The 25,850-nt window shown below is 49.8% G+C and overlaps 2 protein-coding genes across 2 annotated transcripts; one reads left to right on the top strand and one right to left on the bottom strand.

The window, feature by feature from the left end:
- The first annotated feature begins 17,680 nt into the window (after window positions 1-17,680).
- LOC139790560 (uncharacterized) lies at window positions 17,681-19,113 on the top strand. The gene is made up of 2 exons (XM_071732427.1): window positions 17,681-18,727; window positions 18,880-19,113. The coding sequence occupies exons 1-2, from the start codon at window positions 17,978-17,980 to the stop codon at window positions 19,111-19,113; spliced, it is 984 nt and encodes a 327-aa protein (XP_071588528.1). The 5' UTR covers window positions 17,681-17,977.
- Window positions 19,114-22,672: 3,559 nt separating this feature from the next.
- On the bottom strand, window positions 22,673-23,983 carry LOC139790609 (dual specificity protein kinase CLK1-like). Its single transcript, XM_071732483.1, has 3 exons — window positions 23,832-23,983; window positions 23,530-23,696; window positions 22,673-23,453 (listed from the first exon to the last, which is right to left on the bottom strand). The coding sequence occupies exons 2-3, from the start codon at window positions 23,681-23,683 to the stop codon at window positions 23,047-23,049; spliced, it is 561 nt and encodes a 186-aa protein (XP_071588584.1). The 5' UTR covers window positions 23,684-23,696; window positions 23,832-23,983; the 3' UTR covers window positions 22,673-23,046.
- Window positions 23,984-25,850: the final 1,867 nt, after the last annotated feature.

Genomic DNA, 25,850 nt, shown 5'->3' with positions numbered 1-25,850 from the left:
ACTGGTTTATACTGGTGTGTACTGGCCTGTACTGGTTTAACTGGCCTATAGTGGTGTATAGTACTTATACTGGTTTATACTCATCTGTACTGGTTTGTACTGGTCTGTACCGGTTTACACTGGTCTGTAGTGGTTATACCCTTTATACTGGTCTGTATTGGTCTATACTGGTTTATACTGGTTATATTGGTTTATACTGGTCTATACTGGTCTACTGGTTAACAGTGGTCTGTACTGCTTTGTACCGGTCTGTACTGGTTTATATTGGTTTTACTGGTTATACTGGTATATACTGGTTATACTGCTCTATACTGGTTTATACTGCTCTATACTGGTTTATACTGCTCTATACTGGTATATACTCGTTAAACTGGTCTATACTAGTCTATACTGGTTTATACTGGTCTATACCGGTTTACTGCTTTATACAGGTATATACTGGTTTATCCTGGTCTATAAAGGTCTGTACTGGTTTATACTGGTCTTTACTAGTTTATACTGGTTTATAAAGGTTTATACTGATCTATACTGGTTATATTGGTCGATAGTGGTTTATAGTGGTTTATACTTGTTTATACTGGTCTATAATGGTCTGTCCTGTTTATACTGGTTTATACTGGTCTATACTGCTTATACTGGTTTATATTGGTATGTACTAGTTTATACTGTTTGATACTGGTCTATATTGGTTTATACTGGTTTATACAGTTTTATACTGGTCGATACTGGTTATACTGCTTTATCCTGGTATATACTGTTTTATACTGGTCTAAAAAGTTCTGTAGTGGTTTATACTGCTTATACTGGTTTATACTGGTCTATACTGGTTTATACTGGTTTATACTGGTCTGTACTGGTTATACTGGTCGATACTGGTATATACTGGTTATACTGGTCTGTACTGGTTATACTGGTCTGTACTGGATTATCGTGGTTTTACTGGGAATAGTGGTCTGTAGTGGTTATACCGGTTTTTACTGGTCAATACTGGTTATACTGGTTTATACTGGTCTATAAAGGTCTGTACAGGTTTATACTGGTCTATACAGGTCTATAGTGGTTTACACTGGTTTATACTAATTGTACTAGTTATATTGTTTAAACTGGTCTATACTGGTCTATAGTGGTTTATACTGGTTATACTGGTCTATACTGCTTTATACTGCTTTATAAAGGTTTATACTGGTCTATACTGGTTATACTGGTTTATACTGGTTTATACTGATCCACAATGGTCCATATTGGTCTATACTGTATTTAAGATATTTGTTATTTTATACTGTATATTACAATATTAGATATATTTTCTAATAAATATTAATATAATAATATTATCATAAATATTAATAGATTTATGATGCTATATATAATAATAAATATTTAATATATAATGTATAATATTATCAATATTATCAAGCAACTCTCAGCAAGACAAGAGGGCATGGTCTTAAGTTGTGCCAGGGGAGGTTTAGGTTGGATATTAGAAAAAATTTCTTAACGAAGAAGGTAATCAGACATTGGAATGGGCTGCCCAGGGAAGGGGTGGATTCTCCATCCCTGGAGATATTTCAAAAGAGCCTGGATGTGGCACTCAGTGCCATGGGCTGGGAACCACGGGGGGAGTGGATCAAGGGTTGGACTTGATGAGCTCTGAGGTCCCTTCCAACCCAGCCAATTATATGATTCTATATGATTCACCCTCCTTTTGTTGCTAATGTGTTCACAGAAACATTGATTATGTTCTTCAATGACAGCAGCCTGATCAATTTCACACTGTTTGGCCATTGTAATATTTTCCCTCTGTAGCCTCCTGACATCTTTTAAGTCTCCCTGAGTGTCTTCCTCCTTTTTCCAAAGGCCACAAACTCTCCTTTTCTAGATGAGTTTTTACCAGATCTCTCTATTCAGCCAGGCTGGGCATCTTTCCCCACCAGTTCATCTTACAGCACATGGGGCCATCTGATCCTTCACCTTTAAGAGTATTTTCTTGAGCAATGTCCAGACTTCCTGAAATCCATTACCCTTCAGGACTGCCTCCCAAGGGATTCTCTCAACCAGGCTCTGAAAGAGGCCAAAATTTGCCTGCCAAACCTCCAAGGTGACAGTTCTGCTGACCCTCCTCCTTACTTCTCCAGGGATCAGTTCTTCTGACCAAGGCTGGATTTACAGGAGACCAGGCTTCCTAACAAGGGATGGGAAGAGCTTGTCCCACAGAGGTGAAAGGGGCTTAGGACAGGAGATATCAGGGCTAATTAGCAGAGCTTTACACTAGGTATGAAGGGGGCCAGGGGTGAAAGTGGGGTCACTGGAGAGGAGCCTGAATGTGACACACCAGTACCTGGGGGAGAAGGGTGTGCAAGCAAGGGCTCACAGTTCTGGGGGAAGTGAGGTTTGAAGATGAACAATAAAAACTGTAGGAAAAATGCACAACACATCCCAACAAACCCAAGAAGGGGCAAGGAGCAAACCAAGTGCAGAGCCTCAACAGAACCTTCTGCCTGGTGGTGGTGATACAGTGACCATTTCTAAAGTCACCTTTCCAGGCACAGACTGTCCAGACAAAGGCCATTCCCATTCCTCTCCAATTGTCCCCTTCTCCTACTCTTTATTCATTCAGATGCCTCTCCCCTGGACTGCTGCATTGAGTAGGAATGGTGGGGATGGGAGGTGAGAAGTAAAGTTGTCCACACAGTGTCAGACCACAGGGAACTTCTTTCACCTTTTATCTAAACCGAAAATTGTGAGATGATCTGTTAAAATATTAAATGAGAACACAACAAAAAACCAAAAAAAACCCCAGAATCAGTTTTCATTAATCACAGTATGAAATGTTCCTCCTTAAGTGCAGTGGGAAAACCTCTCCAATTAGCTGTACAAGTCTTGAAGATGTGAAGAATATCCCATGGAGAGCCATGGCCCTTTAGTGCTCTCTGTATTTCACTGAGCCCCAGGGTGTGCTTGGTGCTGAGTCCATGATCCTCAGGTGCTGAGAGATGAATGAACAAACTGCTCCAGAAGTCAGAATGGAACCTGAAAGTACCTTGAAGCATTGATTGACCCCACTAGAGGACCATTGCTGCCAGAGCCTCCCCATGGCCTTGTTAGAGCAGATCACTGGAGGCCATGATTGCAGGGAGGCAAAGATTCTGTATAGGTGGCTCTGAAAGCAAGGATTTTTCATTATTTATTTATTAATGCAGCATTGAGGACAAACTCTGATCTCCAGTCGATGAAAAGGCAGAGCCCATGGCTCACTTGTAGGTCAGGACTCTTCCTACAGACAGTACAGTATGAAAATGAGTAATGAAAATTCTGACATGTCTTGACCTCAAGTCCAGAGCATCAGGACAAAATGACTCCCGGTACACCATGGTGGTTGAGGCAGCTGCCATGTCTGAGGTGACAAAGCCCTGGGTCCTGCTGGGCCTTTCAGCCTTCCAAAGCCCTTGGCCACCTCTACTGCAGGCTGCCCTACACTGTCCATGCCTGCAGCTCCTTCTTTAAACTGCTTGAAAAAGGCTTTAAACTGAAGGACAAAGTGGGAAGGACCCAAGATGGCAATGATCACCACACCATCACCACTACAAGTGATCTGGGATAAAACCAGGCCTGCTGACCCCAGGAGTCCAGCCTGGACTTTCCCAGGGCTGCCCTTGAGCCTTGGTGGTGAACATGAGAGTTACTGGGGATAAGGGGTAAGGAACATGGTACCATTTTTCAGTATATTTGTATATATTTAGTAATTTTTCTTTTTATCATTACTGTTTCATTAAAGCTGTGTAGTTTAGTTTCCAACCAATAAGTCTGTCTCCCTTATTCTCTCTCCTTTCTTTATCAGGGTGGGGAGGGGCATTAATAGAGAGCTTCTGTCATTTGGTTAATTGCCAGCCCAGCGTTAAACCCTGACAGATTTATTGGAGCCCAACGTGGGGCTTAAGCTAATTAGCTCGAGTCCAGTCCCAATTTCAACTCATTTATATGAAAAGTTTGAATTTTGAGTTCAGTGGGAGGATACCCAGATGGCTCTGCTGAGTGGGAATCAAACAATTTCCTTTGAAATTTCACAGGGTGGAAATTAAACCAATCATGCTGTACCTTTGGTACTCAGAGTATGTGATCTGGGGCTTTCTATCTGGGATTAGTGTTGCCCTGTGGTTCATTCCTGGTAAGAGCTGCTTAAGAACCATAGTTGTGATATAGTGTGGAACATGCTACAATGGTTTTTCACACAACTAAGAGGTACACATGGGATGCATATTTCCTGCCCATTGGAAATACCCCTATAAAGAGGAAACAGACTGCCCACAGGTCAAAGCCGCCACACTTGGAAAAGCTCTCAGGTATCTGAAAGAATTGGCTGTATGAGATGTGATCTATACCAATGATGAGACTGTAGATCCTTATCACATGCCATGCCTTAAGCCTGTGAGGCAAAGGTTTGTGCATGCTGCACCATCCCCATTTAACCATACACTATCAGTGATGTTATGGGTTCCTGGAGAAATGGAACCAGCTGTGGGTGATGGGATTAAAACAGCAGGAGAATATGAAGATGCTGTCATGGCTCCTCATCAGGCCTGGGTCTCAGCTGTAAAGGGAACAGCTGAGAAACTGCACCTACCCCATCACAAAGCCCTGGTGGTGCTGTCGAGAGCCCAGGCCTGGAACTGTCTGAGACCATGTCACAGAATCATAGAATCATGGAATGGGTTGGGTTGGAAGGGTTCAAGATCATCTTGTTCCAACCCCCTGCATGCATGGGTAGGGACACCTCCCACCCAACCAACTGAAGCCAACCCTGTCCCTGTCCCCATGGAACTCACTAGAAATCTAGACACAGAGAGACAAAAGCCCTCTCACCTTCCTGCCCCTTGCCCCAGCCATGGTCACGTTGCTCAGATGTGACTTTTATAAATTTTATGTATTTCAGTTAATAACTGATGTCACCCTGGTACAGAGTGCTCCTCCATGAGCTGCAGATCCACATCTGCCCCTCCGTGCTCCTCCATGGGCTGCAGGGGACAGCTGCCCTCTCCCCACAGCCTGCAGGGGAACTTCTGGTCTGGCCCTTCCTTCAGTCACTGACCTTGGGGTCTTGTGGAGGGCTGGCAGCAGGCTTCCACCTCCTTCTCCATGGACATCTTGGGCATTTTCTGCCACAGGCATTCCATGGTCACCTAGGGCAGCTGCTGACTCCTGAGGGAGGTGCTCTCCAAGATATGGGCACTCCAGGTCTCCAAAGCCCTTATATACCCCCAGGGTCACCATGGAGACCCCCATGACAATGGTGTCCAGGCACCAGACCCTGCATCACAAAGCCCTGGTGGTGGCTCTGGAGACTCCCAGGCCTGGAACTGGCTGGGACTGTGTCACAGAATCGTGGAATGGGTTGGGTTGGAAGGGTTAAAGATCATCTATTTCCAACTCCTCCCAGTAAACTGAAGCAACCCTGCCCCTGTCCCCATGGAACTCACTTCTTTATCCCATCCACAGCATCAGCCTCAGTCAGAGCTGGTGGACAGACAGCTGAGTATCAGCCAGGTGGTCAAGAAGGCCACCAACATCCTGGCTTGTATCAGGAATAGCATGGCAAGGAGGACTTTGGATCCCTGATGGCACTGTGACCCTCATCATCTCGTGAACTTCCCACCCACCCCATCACCCACCTCTTCAATCCAGACATCACCAGTCTGGCTACAACAGGACAATGGTAGAGCATGGCAAAGGGCTTGCTAAAGGCCAGGTGCACCCCATGCCTTTCTGTCCCCTGCCCACTCTGCTTCAGCAATCCCCTCTGTCCTTCACCTGCCTGGAGCAGGATGGACCCCATCACTCTCCCAGGGACTGAGGTCATAGAATCAAAGAATCATGGAATGCTAGGGGTTGGAAGGGACCTCTAGAGATCATCCAGTCCAACCCCTCTGCCAAAGCAGGATCACCCAGGGCAGGCCACACAGGAACACACCCAGGGATGTGTGGAAAGCCTCCAGAAAAGGAGACTCCACAGCCTCTCTGGGCAGCCTGTTCCAGTGCTCCCACAACCTCACAGTCAAGAAGTTTCTCCTCATATTGGGGTGGAACTTCCTACGTTGTAGCTTAAAGTCATTTTTCCACTGAAAAGAGATTGGCCCCTTCCTTTTGACACCCACCCCTCAGATATTTATAGACATTCAAAAGATTCTCTCCTCAGCCTTCTTTTCACAAAGCTGAACAGCTCCAACTCTCTCAGTTATAATACTTCATGAGAGATGTTCAAGTCCCTTTTATAATCCTAGCTCTCCCTGGGACTCTCTCCCTGTCTCTCTTGAACAACTGGATCCAGTATTCCAGCTGTGGTCTCACCAGGGCAGAGTAGAGGGGGAGGAAAACCTCCCTAGATTTGCTGGACTTCTTCAGTCCAGTGACATCTGCAAGCAAAGCTCTGATCAAAGCCAGGCCAAGAGCACTCTTTCAAAACTGGATTGTAATGACAACACCTGAATCATCTGGACCTTGAATGGAATCAAAAGCTAAATACACCACATGTCAATATCTATTTATCGGGTATTTTATTGCAAAATTACAATTAAAACTAAGATTTATTTTGGGCGTGTATGAACTAAAAATCAAGGAAGACACCTCTCTTCCCCATCAACAAAGAGCACTGGAATTTCCCCCACTGGTTAACAATTTCTGACCAAATTCACCCTACAAAACTTTACAAATCATTATCAATAGATAGCAGAGAGGAAGAACTCCTCAATTTGGGTAACAAAGGCAAGACAAAGGAAAGTGATCAAATATCTCTACGAATAGAAATGCCAGTCCTGGTAGTACAGAAATATACAGACATGGAAAGGAACAGAAACACCAACACACAGTGCTGCCATGCAGTCACTTCCCATATTTACATTTACTCAAGTGTGAGCCACAACCAGAGAATATTTACAATCATTTAGGTGCCCAGATCCAGTGCTCCAAAAATCTACTGCAATATTTCACTATCATCCAACCAGAATATCCAGCACAGCAAGAGCAAAACCTAAAAACTCAACAATACCAACCTCCCACTGTAATGTCAACACAGGACCTCTTGCCAGTATCAAATTAAAAGAATAGTAGAACAGACCAAAAAATCCAACTTCCATTGAAATCACAGATCAGTGGTTCTACACTTTCAGAGAAATTCTGAGACACATTCAGCATGTGGTATTTCTAACACATTAATTTTCAGGCTTTTAAGAAGAAGTGCAGTTTCATGGCCAGTGCTGTTTCAGTAGCAATTGAACTTGTCAATAGCAATTTCAGCTTCCTCTCTGACACAGAAACTGAAGCAGGCTTTGCCTCTGGCAACACTGAAATGATGGCACTGCTGAAAGCAAAGGCACAGCTCTGGCTTTGCATCCCCCCTTCCCTTTGGTGCCACCTCAGAAAGGCCACGCTGCAGCTGCTTTATCACAGCTTAGTGTTGGTGACACATCCAGACAGGGCTTTAGACAGCTGAGAAGAAGAAAATAAAAGAAAAAACTACCAAAAATGGTGGGGAAACAGCACTTAAATATGTGACAAAAAAAAAGAAAAATTGAATGAATGAACTATTTTCATACTTGCAGCCTTTAGATGCCTTCAGTAATTCCTTCCCTTCCTTCATCTGTAAGAAATGATGTTACTTCAGTTTGTTCAGGTCCCCATTCCAAGCTGTCTACATCTATACAATTTACATTTTTTTATACAACCCCAAGCTTGGATTCTAGCACATACTTCAGTTCACTATTCCATTTTGGCTGCTTTATTGCTTGTTTTTCTTACCTTGTAGTTTCTGTCACTGTCCTAATTCCATCAATCCCCATGGCCATGAGATCCTTCCTTCCCCTCTCCTCCTCCAAAATGAATCTCTTCATCATCACCTTCCTTTTGTAGATCAACACTTCATAATCCAGTCCCAGCTCCATACATGGGGTAAAAAAATCTCAAGCACTGTTTTCCAGAGGTTCCTCTTGGTGACCTTGAAACAAGGGGTGCTCTCTGTCCACAGCCCATGTTGGATGCCTCTGGATTCACGGGAGCCCTACAAAGATACACAAACAAGTAGGAGCAAAGTAGAATGCATTCTCTCAGCATCCTCATTATGCTGGGCATGCTCATTACTTTAAAAATTACGATTGAAACAATTTTCAGAAAGATTTTTATGGCACAGACTGTTACACTTGTGAGATTGCAACAGTTGTGCAGAGTAATCATGGTGATCAGTGTTCACTTCATTTGAGTAAGAACTGTTCTGAACAGAACAGTACAAACTCTCTTCTGGGTCTAACCTATCATTCCAAAGTACTGCTGGGTAACTGGCAGTCTCCCTTCTGAAAGTTCAGCCTGGAGTTTAACTCACCTACCCCAGCCTTGGCAGTGCCTTGTTTTAAGAACAAGACCTACACTTCTAATTATCTCTGAGGCAGAAGTTAATCCCGTTAGGGCCTTGTGTTTGGTTACACTGTTCTAGTGGAAAATGCCACGTCTCAGCTGCTTTGTTCACTTCTTTCTCAGTTTAACCCTGAATTTTACTGGTTATGAATACAAATTCATTAAGATATATTACAAGTTTTAATTCTACATAAAGTAGATTCACACAAACAGCTTGGCCTGCTCTCCTCTCCTTACAGGAGTTCATCCTGTCAGGATCTTTCTCTTTTTCATTCCCCCCTTTCCTTAGAACTTACGAATTCTTTCGTCAAGTTCCAAGGGAAGGTTGTGATGCCTTTGAATCATTCCCACAGTAAGAAAGATAATGTGAGCTCCTTCAGGAACGTTCTTGGCAATGTTCAGGGGCCCTCTTGACTTGGGAGTAGTGGATCCAGGTGGGTCGCTCCTTAATTTGAACTGCAGTGAAGGTGGTGAGCAACACTGGAAAGGGTCCTTCCCATTTCTCTTGCAGAGGTTTCTGTTGCGTGGGATGAGTCTCGCTGTGGGAGTCAGTCGAGCTAGTGCTGGCTCGGATGGTATCAGGAGCTAACTTTGATCCGTCCGGCTCTGGAATTCTTCCCGGAAACCACACCTACCGAACCCGGGCATGCGCGCCTGGGCTAGCCCCAGCTGGGCACAGGCCGGGGGGGGCAACGTCTGGGCACTTGCTGCCTACATTTCCCCCCCCTTTTTTTTTTTTTTTTTTTTTTTTTTTATGGGGGAAAAGATGACAAATACGCGAAGATCTTAGCTGCGTGGTGCCTCGTTGTTCAGAGCCGGTGGTACTGGTCTGCAGGAAGAGGTTGGTGAAGATGACGAAGCCGCAGAAGCTGAGGGTTAAAGGCATCATCTGCGAAGCCTGCAGGCTCCTGGAGGTGATCAACAGGATGATGGAGCTGGGCTTTTCCCAGCAGTGTATGGCAGGAGGACCAGAGACAAGGAGCAGGAGTAGAAACATAAAGAGCCTGGGGTTAAGGATTCCCTCGTACAGCCACTTTAGTTTAGGGGCTGCTTTTATCTTCGCAGCCTTCCGTGGGGCCGGGGGCGGCGCCGGGGGTAGCTCTCCGCGGCAGCCGGGGGTGCCGCCAGCCGCGGTTTCCGCCCCATCATTTTCCGGTGTTTTGACTTCCGGGCCGATATCCGATAGGAGTTCGGTCACGGTTTGGTGGGGCTTCCCGGACATGCCCTTTATGGCAGGCTTGCCCGTGGTCAGCCCCAGATACACTTGTTCGTTTTTTCCTTCCTCCGGGGATGGCGCCGACGGGGCTGCGCTTGGCGCTGTCCCGGGCTCCCCCCCCTCGGAGGGCGGCGCCGGCGGGGCTGCGCTCGGCGCTGTCCCGGGCTCCCCCCCCTCGGGGTGCGGTGCCGACGGAGCTACACTCGGCGCCCTCCCGGGCTCCTCCCCCTCGAAGGGGGGTGCCGAGGGGGTTACTGTGGGCATTTCCTTCAGGGGAAATACCTCGGTCTTTCGTAATGGGGCCGCGGCGGTGGCCATTGCCACTTCTATTTCGGCTTTCAAGCAAGCTAATAGATTGCAAACGGTTCGCCAGGTGTTGTCCGCACCAATAATGTCGCCGTTGGCCTCCTTATAGTGGAAGCTTGCCAGCACGTTGTACGTCTCCCCCCACAGGTCCCAGGCCGTTTCGGGACTCGGGTAGCGGAGGTTTTCCTGCGTTTCCGCCTGGGTTGTAATCTGATCGGCAGCGGCGGTGCCGGCAGGTTTGCTTACATAGGAGCCCATCGTCGGATTTACTGATGATGATGTCGAAGGGAGGAAAGGGTTTCTCTTACCCGAATCTTTCAGGGTATCGAACGGTCTGTGGAGAAGGGTCACTTTCGGACAAAACGCTCGGGGAGACGGTTTAGACCGAAATTGTTGCTCGCATTCTCCACCAGATGTTGCGTGGGATGAGTCTCGCCGTGGGAGTCAGTCGAGCTAGTGCTGGCTCGGACGGTATCAGGAGCTAACTTTGATCCGTCCGGCTCTGGAATTCTTCCCGGAAACCACACCAACCGAACCCGGGCATGCGTGCCTGGGCTAGCCCCAGCTGGGCACAGGCCGGGGGGGGCACCATCTGGGCACTTGCTGCCTACAGGTTTCCCTAAAAGATTCTGAACATATACCCAATGGCTTGCATTCCTCCCCTGCTGAAACCACTCATGTCTACCTGGCAATACTGACAGCAGTCACAAGCTTGTAAAAGCTGCCTTCAAACTGAGCGAAGAAACTGAATTTCATTTTCTTCACAGATTTGGGGAATCTGTGTACTACTCTGCCTTACTGACAGCACTCCCTTTCTTTAATACACCTCCTGCAGTTTCTGATGCTGTCACAGTGTTGTCCCCAAAGTGGGTCCATTCCCTTCTGTGCCACAAGCACACACAGAGTCCAGATCTTTGACTTCATCCCCATTTCTGAACAGAAAGGGGAGCAGGGTGCTGTTCCACAAAGCAAGCTGCATTTCCTGAATCACAAGTGAGACTTTTATACCTAAGATGGTGAGAAAGAACTGGCCACCTCTAGGGTGTTGTGGAGTCCACAGCCATGCTGCACAGTCCTCAGGGTGAGCTGGGGGGGCACCCATCACACCCACATGGGGGATGAGCTGGGCTTCAGCAGGATTGGGTGGTGTCCCCCTTGCAGCCTCCACCCCGTGATGAGTTGGGCTCTCTTGAAATATTTTGGGAGTCCACACTCCAGGGTAATTTACATCACCTGGAATGATTTGGGGGTCATGCATCATGTCCCCTGGCCCCCAGGATGGTTTCTGGGTTGCCAATTGCAGCCCAACACCACTGGGATATTTTTGATGTCCCCAGTCAGAGCCCACAACCCCCGGGATCAGTTGGGGTTTCCAGGGCTGGGGTTGAGTCTCCTCCACTGCAGCCCCCAAGCCCCAGGACGAGTTTGGTTCCCCCAGGATGAGGTAGGGGGAGACCAAATCACAGCTCCTCCACCCTCCAGATGAGTCGGGGGGTCCCCAATTCCACCCCCATCCCCCTGGGATAAGTTGGGGTCCCCCCTCCAATCCATGACCCCCTCCCCCTAGCATGGTCTTCTCACCCCCAGTTTGGGCAGTATTGGGATAACCACCCCCCTCCCATCACCTCCCAGTACAAGCAGGGGGGGGGCCCAGGACAGGGGAGGGGGTGATGCTCAGTGATCTTAGAGAACTTCTGAAACTGTGACAATTCTGTGATTTTTGGTGATCACTGAGATGGTTCCAGTTCTGATGGATAAGATCTCATTCCCAGTAGAAACTCCTCTTGCACTGGGAGCAGCTTTAGGTTTTTTACCAGTATGGAGGCACTGATGGGGCATCAAGGGTGGGGTGTTGATGGGTCACCCTTCCAGGTGATGGTGGTCAAGCCCCAGGCCCATGCAGCCATTCTCTGCACACAAGTCCCCTGGGGCTGGATGTCTGACACACGTTTAATGAAAGAACACAGCCCCAGAGATTTGGGCTGTTCATCTTCAGATGGGGGAAGGTGTGAGGGTGTGTGAGTGAGGAAGATCTGCTCTCCCATTTCATTTTTGCACCTCAGCAAAAACATTGCAAGATTAACACTCAAGAAACCAAAGGTAAGGGATGCAGAAGGCTCCAGCCACACATTTCCACTGACTCCCTAGAAATATGCAAGACCACACCATCAGTCACACTGCCCTCCCTGCTGCAGAGGTGTCAGACCAGAAACGATGGTTTCAAGAGAGAAAACACAACACAATCCAGCACAAACACAAAACAATCAACCTGAAGATACCAGATATACAAACCAAGGGCCCCTGATCAAATCCAAAAATGAAAACAAGCTTTCATCCTTCACAAGAAAAGACCATTCAGAACACAAGGTAAGGTAAAAATAACTTCATCCCAGGAACCCAGGCCAACAAACCCAGACTCTGTCAGGAACAAGAACATGCTCACCTAAACTCTGGCATAGCACAACCTTGCAACCCCAGAGCCCCAGCACCTGGAACCAACCCTAGCATCCCATTGCCCCAGCGTATTGGAGCCCAAAGATACCAAAAAATGGAATACAAACTCCCTGGAGATTTCTGCCAGGGCCTTCAGGTGGCCCCGGATCTCACAGCTTTGGAGTGGGAGCTGAACAGAGCCACCAGCACACCACCAGCATCCATCTTCCCATCATCTGTCACAGCCTGAAAAAGTGCCTGGCTGCAACTGCCCAGGGCTGAAAGGCTGAGGCACTCAGAGATGTTGAACCAGCCAGACATGAGCACGGGGCTGCAGCTCATTTCTCTTGCAGAAGCACCAGGCAGATGACCTCATCCTCCTTGAGACCCCCCCCAAGGCAGCTGTACCCATGCTGGGGAGGCTGGATACAGCCTTTGCTCCATGGGGAGAGGCTTCCTGGGAGCAGAACCTCTCATGGGGGCACTGGGAAACCCTCGACAGCCCTGGATGCCTGGGAAACATCTCTCTGCTGCTCCATCTCTCATCAAAACCAGGGCCAGAGGAAGGCTGCTCTGGTGGCCTCCAAGAGAACCATCTCACCTGGGACCTGGGCTGCCCGGTGGCCACTGGACACCTTTCCTCTCAGGCAGATCTCAGTGTTGCTCTGCAAACATCTCTTACCTCCCAGGGGGATGCTCTCCAGCATGTGCCACAGCTTTACTCAGTCACCCTGGGGAAAAAGATCAGAGGGAAGGGGTTGGATTTGCTTTGCTCCCATTCAGTCCCAGAGTGCCCTGGGAGAGCCCTGACACCCCCAAATCAGCCCTGGGACATGGACACCACAGCCCAGCTGTCCCCAGGGCTCAGGAGGGCTGTGGGGAGCAGGCAGGACATTTGGGGTGCCCCCAGTGCTGGCAGACAGCAGAGATGGAGAACCCAGGGGGAAGCCCAGGGTGCTGGGGCCTGGCCCTGCTGCTCATCACTGCTCTTCTGGGGCTCTGCCCAGCTCCCTGCCCCCAGCTCTTCATCCCTCCCTCTCTGACGTTTGCCCATCACAAGTTTGGGCTTCCACTGGCTGTCTCCCTCTCAACACTTCCCAATTCCTCCCTGCCTTTTCTCAGAGCCATTGCTGTTTCTCTCTCTCTCCACCTCTTTCTCTCCCTCTCCTCTCCTGGCCTTATTGTCCCTCTCTCTCCTGCAGCCTCACCCTTTTCCTGCCTCTCCCTCCCCTCTCCCTTCCTCTCCCCTTGCCCTTTCCCCTCTCTCCTGCTCCCTCTCCCACCCCTCTGTCACTCCCCTCTCCTGGGGCCTTTTCTGTCTCTCTCAGGCCCCTGGCCCGCTCTCTCTCCATCCCCCCTCTCTCCTCCTTCCCACACTTCTCCTCTCCCTTCCTCCCTCCCTCCCTCCTTCTCCCTCTTTGCCCCCTTCCCCTCCATCTCTTTCCCGCTCCTCACCACTCTTTTTCCTGCCTTCTCTCCCTGCCCAGATCCCCTTCCTCCTGCTCCCCCTCCCAGCTGGGCGGGGGCCGGGGCAGCCCCGGGGTCGGGCGGGCTCAGGCAGCAGGAGAGGAGGAGCGCCCCGGGGCATGCTGGGAGCTGTAGTCCTGGGGCATGCTGGGAGCTGTAGTCCCGGGGCATGCAGGGGGCTGCCCGGCGGCCATCTTGGTTCCCGGGCCATGCTGGCAGCTGGCATTTCCCCACTCTCCCCATCCCGCAGCCGGGGAAAAACTCCGGGAGGGCGGCGGGGATGAGCCAGCAGCTCCTAAAAGCCCTCAAACTGAAGGAGGAAGCATGCAGAGGGGGGAGGGAAGCAAGGGCAGGTACCCTGGGAGGAGTAGAGAGGTGATCAGAGCAGCTGGGGAGCAGGGCAGGAGAGCCACATCCATCCCAGGTAGAATCAAATTTTGTCAGTGTTAAAATTGGGTCCTAAAAATTGACCAGGACACGCCAATTAAAACCAATTAGAATTTATTAGCAAGCGACAACAAGCAAAAACTGCGCTGGGCACTTGGGAGCGTTGTTGCTAAGGGTCCGGATTCTTCTTTATCACCCTATAGATGGGCTTCTTGAGAAGCAGGTACACATTCTTAGTCACGTAGCCCCCCCCCCCCATTTTTCCCGGGTACATTCACGGCTTATTTTATAAAATATAACATTTTTACTTCTATCTTCAGTAAAATTACAAAGGAATATACCTTGCAAACAATATATGTAACTCTTCATAACAATTCCCCCTTTCAGAAATACATCTTGCTTAAGGTTTAAATGAATGAACATTATATAAATTCATAACACCAGGGATGGAAAAAACAATAAGAAAAGCTTTGAGAAGCATGTAGGTGGGAATAAAAGGACAAGCCAGTAAAACCTAGGCCTTCTTCTGAAGGAAATGTCAGACCTAGCTCCACAGGATATTGAGAATCCTGAGGTTCTCCAGGACTTCTTTGCCTCAGTCTCCTCTGGGAAGTGCTCATTGCCTCATTGCAGGGGCCATAGCCCGGGAAAGCAGGGCCTGGGACAACCAAGGAGACCCCACTGGGGGAGAAGAAGAGGTTTGTGATCATCTAAAGAACCTGCAGGTGCACAGGTTTATGGGGCCTCACGGGGTCCACGCACGGGTCCTGAGGAGCTGGCAGACGCAGTTGCTGAGCCTCTGTCCGTCCTATTGGAGAGGTGATGGTGGTCTGGTGAGGTTCCCACTGAGTGGAAAAAAAGTACCTGTTATAGTTGGAGTGGAGGAACTAAAGAAGTTTGAGTTGGAGAAGTAAAGAAGAAGGGTCTGTGGCCCTGAGGGGTCTGACAGGGGTCACTATTCCCTCCCTTCTCCTGCCCACACCCTATAGAAAGTCAGGCAGCCCAGCAGCCCATCCCCCTTTCCTCCTGCTCCTTGCTGGGCTGCTGTTCCCCTCTGCTCCTTTCCCACCAGCTGCCACCTGCTCCTCAGAATCCACATCCATCTGGTGCTGGGAAGAGCCGTGGAGCTCCCTCTTGAGTCGGCCCTGCCACAGGGAGCCCTCAGGCACCCATTCCTGCCAGCATGGAGATGGGGTTGTGTGTCAGCTCAGGGAGCTGTTCCCGGGGGAGAGGAGATCAGCCCTGGCTGAGCCTTCCTGCAGTCCCTGGCTCTGAGGAGGAGTGGAGTGTCACGGGAAGAAGCGGGGTTGCTGCCTGTCATTGTGGAGCAGGAGATTTAGAGCAGGAGATTTAGAATACCTGTGGTGGCTGGTTGGTGGTTGGAGGTGGGCTGCGATGGAATATTTTTTCCCTCTTCTGTCCCTATTTTCACAAGGAAAGGGCAGCCAGTAGCTTTGCCATGCACGCCTGTGATGTTTCAGGTGTCCCAACATCCTATAATTCTGAGAGGAAAATCTGCAGTAGGATAATGTGCCCCAGCATCTGTTATAAGGCACCAAAATTCTCACTTTTGTTCCTGGAAGAAAGACATTGTTTAATATCAAACCTAGTTTATTCCAAATCTCGTATCCCCACAAAGTCCTATTTGTAGGTAACTTGGGGGTCAAGTTTCTTTCAGCTGCCTGTTGAGTGCATTTCTGATTTTGATTCAGCTGGGAAAATCACCACCAACAAAAAAACCTCTTCAGTGAATTTACTCTTGATGTATTTCCAGCTCCTATCAAGCAGTGAAGTGAAATGTCTGAGTGGCCCATTTGGTAATTGGTTTGCTTTTTTTGCTGAATGTCAACATTGTCACTGATGCCTGTCCCTCATTTCTATCATTTCTGACAGAAAACGTTGTCTAATAGCTTTTCAGTTGTCTCAGCCCCTCCACTATTGCTTCTTCATGCCCTGCAGTCTGCCAGCTTAAATAATCTGTATTTAATGACACAGCCTTGGATCCTCTCTGTACCTTCAGCACAGGCTGGGAGGGGTCCTGGTCAGCACCAAATTGATCGTGAGCCAGCAATGTGTCCCAAGTTCAAAGAAGAAATCTGGTCTCCTGGGCTGAGAGATACCGGGCTTTCCAGTATAAAATTCCACCCCAAAATTCCATCTCTTACTTCCTTTCACAAAATCCAAAGCTGTAAAATTTTTCCTTGTGCCCATCTTTAACTTTTGTCTTTTTCCTTCCCCACTCTGCCTCCAGGGAAGCTTATGCCAGAGGAAAGAAGGAAAAGCCTTTCTGTTTATCCTAAGAGCCATCCTCTTCATCCTCCTCTTCCTGTGATGATCCCATACCTGATGAGTTCTTGTGTCCTATTTGCAGAGCCCTACTGACTGATGCAGCTTTTATTCCCTGCTGTGGGAACAGTTATTGTGAGGAATGTAAGTGTTCCTTGCATGTTTGTAAATTCAGAACAATCACATCTGATCTTCTGAGAGCAGAAACGGAAGATAACAAAGTTGCTTTGTTTCCAGTTCTCCTTCATCCTGAAGTCTGTCCTGAAGGATGCTTCTTAAAGAAAGGGGAAAATAAGCAGAAAGCTCTTTTCCCTTTTTATGTGGCTGGTTAAATCCCCTTTACACACAGAGGGAGGAGTATGAGCAGAGTGTGTAATTGTGCAGGGGATGACAGTCTTAGATACCATTTAAACAGTGGAAATCTACAGCATACATATTTCTACTGGTAATGTGTCTGATTTATGTATTTAATAATGAAGCAGGAACGTTTTTTAACATTAACCTCTGGGTCTTGTGGTGATTATTATTCCAGGCCAATTTTGACAGTCTCTCACCCATGATAGCACAAGTCCTTGGGGGGTTCCCGTCAGCAAGACCATGATTGTCTTTGCTGCTTCCCTCACTGACTGCCAGCCTCGCCCTGGAAGCCAAGGTCTCTCTCAGTGATCCTCCACCTCATAGAATCATAGGATCCTAGAATGGGCTGGGTTGGAAGGGACCTCAGAGATCATCAAGTCCAACCCTTGATCCACTCCCCCTGTGGTTCCCAGCCCATGGCACTGAGTGCCACATCCAGGCTCTTTTGAAATATCTCCAGGGATGGAGAATCCACCCCTTCCCTGGGCAGCCCATTCCAATGTCTGATCACCCTCTCCGTAAAGAAATTTTGTCTAATGTCCAACCTAAACCTCCCCTGGCACAACTTGAGACCTCTTGTGCCCTCTTGTCTTGCTGAGAGTTGCCTGGGAAAAGAGCCCAACCCCCCCGTGGCTCCAACCTCCTTTCAGGGAGTTGGAGAGAGTGATGAGGTCTCCCCTGAGCCTCCTCTTCTCCAGCCTCAACACCCCCAGCTCCCTCAGCCTCTCCTCACAGGATCTGTGCTCAAGTCCCTTCACCAGCATGATGGGATGGGATGGGATGGGATGGGATGGGATGGGATGGGATGGGATGGGATGGGATGGGATGGGACGGGACGGGATGGGACTGGGCGGGACAGGACAGGACAGGACAGGACAGGACAGGACAGGGGGATGGAGCCTCCCTCTGCCTGGATCACGCCGCTGTGCCGCACGGCTCCGGCCCCACCATCTCCCTTCTCTGACAGCAGCCACTGCCGGCAGGGCCCTGGCATGCAGGTGCTGCTGGGAGCCAGGCTGCTTTTACTAAACCCCTCTTTCCCTCCAGATCTGCAGAGTGAGCTTGAGCCTGTGTCAGCCAGAGGCAAGGCGCAGGGAATTCCTGCATGATGCCACCAGCAGAGAGAACATGCTGGAGTGGATGGAAGCCCCCGGACCCAACCAGCATCAAGTGAGGGCAAGAGGGAGGAGATTCCTGACAGTGCTGGAGAACAAAGCAGGGGACTTAGACCAGGAGGGGGAAGAGGACAGTGATGGAGATGACATCATCTGGCCCTCTTCCCAGGAGTTCTTTCAGGACCTCAAGTTTGTCCTCCAGGAGGAATCCAGCTCATCCAGCAGCATGGGCACAGAGTCTGAAGGACAGGAAGATAATTACCAGCAGAGCACATTTCCTGAATCACTGGAGCTCATGGACATGGAGCCAGCAGGTTCTGCCCGGGCCAGAGTTCTTGAGAAAGAGGGGCACCACTTGCCTCTGGCTCCTGTGGCAGAACAGAAGGCAAAAGCACCAGCTTGTCTTGCCTTTAGTGAGCTAGACACAGCAGTGGAGGCAGAGAGCCTGGCACCTGTTCCCTCCAGCCCCGCAGAAGATGATCTGGCTCTGGTGGGCAGCGACCACTTTATTGTCAGGGAGTTTATGGCCAAGGCTGTGCTTGTGACACAGGGACCAGACCAGCAGTCCACAGAACAGCAAGACCTCATAGAAGGCATGGGCAATCAGGCAGAGCCCAGCACAGCCTTTGGCTCCTTGGTAGCACAAGAGGCTGAAGGGACTTCATCACCTCTGGCAGACACTGGCACGCCCCACCATGCGCCATCTGCCCAAGATGAAGGAGAAGCAACGGCTTCTCCCTTGTGTTGGGACCCTCAGCACCAGGTGAGCCAGGCACCCGTGGCCAGCACCGGGCATCCCGAGGTGCCGGAACCCGGCCTGGCGCCCGGATGTGTGGGGCAGAGAGATGCCTGGGGCTCTGTGTGTCCTCCTGCTGACATCCCCTCCATCCCTCTGCTCTTGCTCTCCCTGTGCAGGTGGCCTCTGAGACCAGAGGTGACACACAGCCCTCCTCCAGTCCCAGGGACACGCCCAAGGCTGGCCCAGGTACGTCCCTGAGGCGAGGGCAGGCCTGGCCCTCCATAGAGTGCATCGGAGAAAGGAACCCAGCTCCCCTGCCAGCACCAGGAGGGTTCCTGGAGGTGGCCACCAGCCCTGAGCCTGCCTGCCCCGCCGTGCTGCCAGCTGCCTTTCACCTGTGGATTTTTTGAACCTAATGAAAGCTGACAGCTCCCCATAGTGCTTGTCTGTGTCTGGTGCCTCTCGGGAGAAGGAGGTCCAAAGGAGGGCAACTGGGCTGGTGAAGGGATCCAGCACAGATCCTATGAGGAGAGGCTGAGGGAGCTGGGGTGTTCAGGCTGGAGAAGAGGAGGCTCAGGGGAGACCTCATCACTCTCTACAACTCCCTGAAAGGAGGTTGGAGCCACGAGGGGGTTGGGCTCTGCTCCCAGGCAACTCTCAGCAAGACAAGAGGGCACAAGAGGTCTCAAGTTGTGCCAGGGGAGGTTTAGGTTGGACATTAGACAGAATTTCTTTACTGCGAGGGTGATCAGCCATTGGAATGGGCTGCCCAGGGAAGGGGTGGATTCTCCATCCCTGGAGAGATTTAAAAAAGAGCCTGGATGTGGCACTCAGTGCCATGGGCTGGGAACCATGGGGGGAGTGGATCAAGGGTTGGACTTGATGATCTCTGAGGTCCTGCCCAAAATCCTCCAAGAATTCCCAGGTTGTGTGCTGGTCACACCACTCTGTGCCTTGCAGGATTATCCATCTCAAGCTCCATCTCTTCTCATGGTGTTTTTCAGGTCACCCAGCACCAAACCACTCAGGCACCATCTGCCCCCTGGCAGAAGCTCGGGTGCTGCCCAGGAGCAGAAGGGGCTTCACCTTGTACCCTCTGCCTGCACTGCATCACCCGAGGGATTGGGCTCTGCCAGGGGAGGTTTAGGTTGGATGTTAGGAAAAAATTCTTTCCAGAGAGGGTAATCAGACATTGGAACAGGCTGCCCAGGGAAGGGGTGGACTCTCCATCCCTGGAGATATTTCAAAAGAGCCTGGATGTGGCACTCAGTGCCATGGGCTGGGAACCACGGGGGGAGTGGAGCAAGGGTTGGACTTGATGATCTCTGAGTTCCCTTCAAACCCAGCCCATTCTATGATTCTATGATTCCTCCCCAGTCAGCACCCAGAGGTCCCAGGCTCTGTGGTGGGAAGGGCTGTGCCCATCCCAGAGCCACAAGCTGGCCCAGGGACCCAGAAGTGATGTTGGGTCCAAGTCCTGGCTCCAGTTGGGCCACCCAGGTGCCCAAGGAGCATCTCCAAGGACAGAGAGCTGGAGCAGTGTTCTTGGGCATCCCCCTGCCCAGCCAAGGTCTCTCCTGCCCCGAGGGCTGTGCTGCTGCCTCTGCCCTGAAGCCCAAAAAGGCCCAATAAAACTGTTTAGAGACAGAGTTTTGAGCCTTTAAACAGCAAAGGTATTTATTTGTGGATCCGGGGAACTCCCAGCTCTGGCTGGACAAAGAGTTCCAAGGGTTAAGGGAAAGGGTTGGGGTATTTATACAGGAAAAGGGGAGGTTACAACATCGTTACATTCTCAATTCTTGCTGACTTCATTATATTGTTACAAGGCAATATCAGACCCTATCCATAACTTTCTTCTTATTTGTTGGTGGTGACATCTTTATGTTCTTCTTGTGCAGATGTTCACATTCTTTGGTGCCCAGCTGGCGCCTAAATGGCCTTGGCAGTGTCTTGTTTTAAGAACAAGACCTACACTTTTAATTATCTCTGAGACAGAAGTTAATCCCGTTAGGGCCTTGTGTTTGGTTACATTGTTCTAGTGGAAAATGCCACGTCTCAGCTGCTTTGTTCACTTCTTTCTCAGTTTAACCCTGAAATTTACTGGTTATGAATACAAATTCATTAACATACATTACAAGTTTTAATTCTACATAAAGTAAATCCACACAAACAGCTTGGCCTGCTCTCCTCTCCTTACAGGAATTAATCCTTTCAGGATCTTTCTCTTTTTCATGCCCAGCCTTCATCTGCTCTTCTTGGTATCGCCTGGTCCTGCCGTGCTGCTGGCTGCTTGCAGCATCCCCATTGCCCAGTGAAAACCTTGTTCTGGGGCTCACTGGGGACGTGCCAGGCTGTCCCCTTTCCAGCTGGGGCAGAGGCTCCAGGGCCGTGCAGGGCAGGCTTCCGGCTCTCCACCCTGGCAGATGTGCCCCGGTCACCCCATGTGCCCTGGGCAGAGGAGACAACCTCTTGGGGGCCACTCTTTGCAGCGCTGCCAGCTGTGTTTCTGCCTCTGGCAAAGGTTGCTGCTGGCAGAGGAGGCAGCTTGCAGCAGGTGCTGGCAGCCTTGTAACTGCTTCTGGAAGAAGATGATGTAAAGGGTGTAGGTGGCAGATGGGGCAGCTTGCAGCTGGTGCTGGCAGCCTTGTCTCTGCCCCTGCCTAAAGGTGTGGAGCGTGTAGCTGGAGGGGGACGTGGCTTCTGACAGCAAGTGCTGGCAGCTCCTGAGGGCTGAGCTGTGAGTGCATGCCTGGGTGCCACATCCTGCCTGAGGAGAGGCAGCCGGCCTGGCTGGCAAGCTGTCTCCTCCTCTGTCACTCTGCCTACCAGGCTGCCCAACTGCAAGAGAAACCAAGGAGAGACTGCAATGACTCTGGCCCTTGCCCCTGTGTCTCCATGTCCCAGTTGTGAAAAGTCCTTTCTTCTGCCAGGATGCCCTGGCAGCCTCCCGGCCCAGCCTGTTCCCTCCAGCACCTCCCAGCTGCCCAACAGCTCCTGGGCTGGGAAGATGTCCATGCCCATTGCCCTTGGGCTCCCTACCTGGACGTGGTGTCTCCCCATGGCCTTGGCTTGACAGTTCTTGGGGCAGGGCAGCTCTGGCAGTCTGTCCCCATTGAAGCCCAAAAGGCCAAATAAACTGTTTAGAGACAGAGTTTTAAGCCTTTAAACAGCAAAGGTTTTATTTGCGGATCTGGGGAACTCCCAGCTCTGGCTGGAAAAAGAGTTCCAAGGGTTAAGGGAAAGGGTTGGGGTATTTATACAGGAAAAGGGGAGGTTACAACATCATTACATTCTCAATTCTTGCTGACTTCATTATATTGTTACAAGGCAATATCAGACCCTATCCATAACTTTCTTCTTATTTGTTGGTGGTGACATCTTTATGTTCTTCTTGTGCAGATGTTCACATTCTTTGGTGCCCAGCTGGTGCCTAAATGGCCTTGGCAGTGCCTTGTTTTAAGAATAAGACCTACACTTTTAATTATCTCTGAGGCAGAAGTTAATCCCGTTAGGGCCTTGTGTTTGGTTACATTGTTCTAGTGGAAAATGCCACGTCTCAGCTGCTTTGTTCACTTCTTTCTCAGTTTAACCCTGAAATTTACTGGTTATGAATACAAATTCATTAACATACATTACAAGTTTTAATTCTACATAAAGTAAATTCACACAAACAGCTTGGCCTGCTCTCCTCTCCTTACAGGAGTTCATCCTGTCAGGATCTTTCTCTTTTTCACCATCAAGGGACGAGACCTGGCTCTGGCGGCCACGCTGCAGCACTGCTGGTTGCTGCCTGTAGCCCACCTCCTGTGGGCAGGAGGAGGAGGAGGTGTGGGATGGAGGTGGCTGCCAGGACCCCTGTTTCCAGCAAACCCAGCCCTGGCACCCAGGCAGCGCCGTGTGACCCTGTCCCACGCCAGCCTCTCCCTCTTACCTTGAGCCTCAACTGGAGCCTCTTCTTCAGGAGCGCCTTGGTGGTCTGGGAGCGGGCCTTCTCCTCTCTCTCCATGGTCACCCTTCACACCAAGCTGCTGGCCAAGTGTTCACTGAGAGCAGCTTGTCCAAGTCTTCTGCTGAGACAGTTCCTTTGTGCCTACATCTTCCTCTGTCTGCAGGGTGGCACTGCAGACACGCCACTGCCTTTCTTGCACAGAGCATTCCCGTGTTGAGCAAGATGGGTGGCACTGTACGTGCTGCATCTTTTGAGGTTCCTAGTTGCCTACCTCAAATACTTGGAATCTCCTCAAGGAGAATGCATCCGATGCTTCAAAGGTCACATGGCTGTGACCATCCCAGGGCTGTGGAAAGATTCAGAAGCTTCATGTTTGTACCAGGATGCAAAGAGTTCAACAGCTCAACCAGGATGTGCCACAGTTGTTAGCACCCTTCAAGAGCGCAGCAAAAGATCTTGGGCCAAAGCTGCACCTAAGAGACTTCCACTGACCTAGGATGACTTCAGGAGCTCTGTAAGGTCTTGTAGTGACCGGATAGCAGCGAGGCTCATGGACAAGCACCGTGCTCCCGAAGTCCGCCACTTTGATGTCTGGGCGTTTCAGTCTGTGCACCACATATTTCTGCAGTGAAGAAATGGGATGTGAGAGCCTGAAGAAAGGCATAGGATGGCAGAGGGGGAGGTGGAGAAGAGGACAGCAACTCACCAGGCTGGAGTTGTACTCCTCTGTATAGTCAGAGGAGACGAGTAAGATGTTTTCTGGCTTCAGATCTGTGTGTGTCAACTTGCTCACATGCAAAACTGCAAGATAAGAAGTCTCCTTAGCAAATCCCACTGAGAAACTTGAACAAATGAAGCACAACAGAACGCTACTGACAGCTGACAGCTTTGCAGATCTGATAGGCCATGCGCCTGATGTGTTCCAGCCTGAAGGGCAGAGAACAATTCTCTTTGAGGAAGTTGTAAGTGCTGGGCCCTAGCAGCTCAAAAACGATGCAGACGTGGCCCTGGTACTCGAACCAGTCTAACATCTGGACACAGTGCCTGCAAAAGCGGAAAAAGACAGGAATTGGCACAGGCAGTTGTGTAACGCTTGGCTCCAGGAGTCACCTGTTCCAGAAGGTGCCCTCTGGGAAGTGTTCAAGCCAAAGCCCAGCCAGGTTGGCTTTGTCTACTCACTGTGTGCTGCTGGGGTCCAGTGCCTTTAAAGAGTCCAGCACTTGCACCTCTGCTTGAGCTGCCCCGGAGTGCGCAGCAGCGTCTTTGACTATTTTCACAGCCACGTTCCTGCCATTGCTGGAAAGACAGGGGAAACAAGGAGGAGTTTTACCTCAGAATCTTCAGGAATAATCACCCTCTACGGTGTTCATAACGATGGGAACCTCATCAGAAAAGGTTTTCTGAGGGTGTGGAGGGTGCAGCTTCAGGCACTAAACTAACATCAGTTTGTGTGTGGGAACTGCTGCAGCCTTCAAGGAACAGAGCAGCAGAGGAGGAGGTAAAGATAAAGCCTGAGGCAGTCAGAAAGCACTTCCCGAGCCACACCAGGAGGGTATCAGTCAAGAAAATGTCTCCAATGAAAAAGACTTACTCTTGGTGATTGATGCATTACACTACTTGTCCAAAAGTGCCTTCACCCAAAAAACCAACAGCTTCATCTGGAAAGAAAAGAGCTCTCAGTCACACAAGTTGTGAAGTTCCTCAGCTATTGAACAAACAAGCCATAAGACACAAATGGAACAAACAAACAGACCAACTGGATTCTTCTCAACTGTGCCTCTTGAAATGGAAAATACCCATTGGGAGGGATGTCACTGGAGAGCTCTCATCAAGGCACATTTACAGGTATAAGTAGGTACCATTTATGTTTTTTTTTTTTTAGGGAGGGAGGGAAGGAAAGAAAACGGAAGGTCCAGAGAAGGAATAACTCCCCATCCCCAAAGGAATAAAAGACAGGAAGAAAAGACTTGCAAGAAGTCCCCTCAGCTTTTAGGCTAGAAGAATTTATTCTATCTGAAAAGCTAATAATATTGTTTACTTACATCTTGCACTTAGGACATCCCCGGTCTGACAGATGAGGAGACCCTCGTCCTCATCCTCCATGATGTTGGATCTGCTGCTTGGAGGCCTCATCAGGATGGTCTGGGCAATCAATAAACCCGGGGGAATTGAGGTCAGAGTAGGAAAGTGAATGGGCAGGAAGATCCTCAGGCATGGAGATAAAAGGCCAGGCCACAGAGGGTGGGAAGCAGCAATTTCATATTCGGTCCCCACAAATTCCCAGGACACAGAGTTTATGGTACAGGAGGAAAACGTGGCACTGAGCAGATTTTCACATGAGATCCTCCAAGTGGCAAGGCAACACCAAATTACAGCTGCTTTTCTAGTGGGGGAGGGTCCGTGCCTGTGGCAGGGGGTTTGGAACTAGGTGATCTTAAAAGTCCCTTCCAACCCTGAAAATTCTATGATTCTTTGAAAAGATTGGTTCACTGAGTTTTACTTTAGGATTTCAGTGCCCATCTTTCTTTTCTTTATAAGCAAAAGGATTTAGTAATTATGAGTATGTATGTATATGACACCTAAATATCTTTTTTGCTAAATTTTCAGGGTCCAAGCTGCATCTTGTTGTCCCGAGCACTGGGGAATAGGGAGGAGAGTGAATGGAGCTCCCCATTTTAAAGAGAGGCAGCAGGAAAAATCCTGTTTGCAGCCAGGAGAGAAGTGCTCTTCCTGAGAGCTGTGGGTGTGCTATAACCCCTCGCTGAGGTGGCTGCCTGTGCACAAGATTACAGCTTGTTCTCAGGAAGGCAGCAATCAGTTCATCAAGCTCTGCCATTGTGCAAGCAGCTCAGGGAGCAGCACCATTTCGGGTTTGTTTTGGAGAAGCCTGTTCTGCAAGTGAGACACAGGACCTGCCAGAGCACCCTGCGTGCGTGCAATGTTTCATACCTGATCCAGCTTTCTCTCACCCCAGCAACAACAAGGCACTCCCCAACTCCTGGCATTCCTGGAGACCCCAGGGAGACAGAAGAGGGATCCTTTGCCCACTGCTATGAGGAGTGAAAGACCTATGATTGTATGATCTGGATCCGGATGCTTGTGTGTGATGCTGTTCTAGCTTAGCACCTCCATCACTCTCTGGGTTATGTCCACCACAGTACTGGGAGCTTTAGAGAAAAGCACAGCTTATAACTTACC

Source organism: Heliangelus exortis (assembly GCF_036169615.1).
Source record: "Heliangelus exortis chromosome W unlocalized genomic scaffold, bHelExo1.hap1 SUPER_W_unloc_2, whole genome shotgun sequence".
In the NCBI taxonomy this organism is placed as follows: Eukaryota; Metazoa; Chordata; class Aves; order Apodiformes; family Trochilidae; genus Heliangelus; species Heliangelus exortis.
The sequence above is the reverse complement of the archived record's forward strand: the minus strand, read 5'-3'. Positions and strand labels throughout refer to the sequence as shown.

Excerpts from the sequence above, each read along its gene's own strand:
- LOC139790560 (XM_071732427.1), top strand. The coding sequence starts at position 17,978 with ATGCTGGAGTGGATGGAAGCCCCCGGACCCAACCAGCATCAAGTGAGG. Across the intron at positions 18,728-18,879 it reads GTTGGGACCCTCAGCACCAG|GTGGCCTCTGAGACCAGAGG; the intron begins GTGAGCCAGGCA and ends CTCCCTGTGCAG.
- LOC139790609 (XM_071732483.1), bottom strand. The coding sequence starts at position 23,683 with ATGTTAGACTGGTTCGAGTACCAGGGCCACGTCTGCATCGTTTTTGAG. Across the intron at positions 23,454-23,529 it reads GATCTGCAAAGCTGTCAGCT|TTTTGCATGTGAGCAAGTTG; the intron begins GTCAGTAGCGTT and ends CTTATCTTGCAG.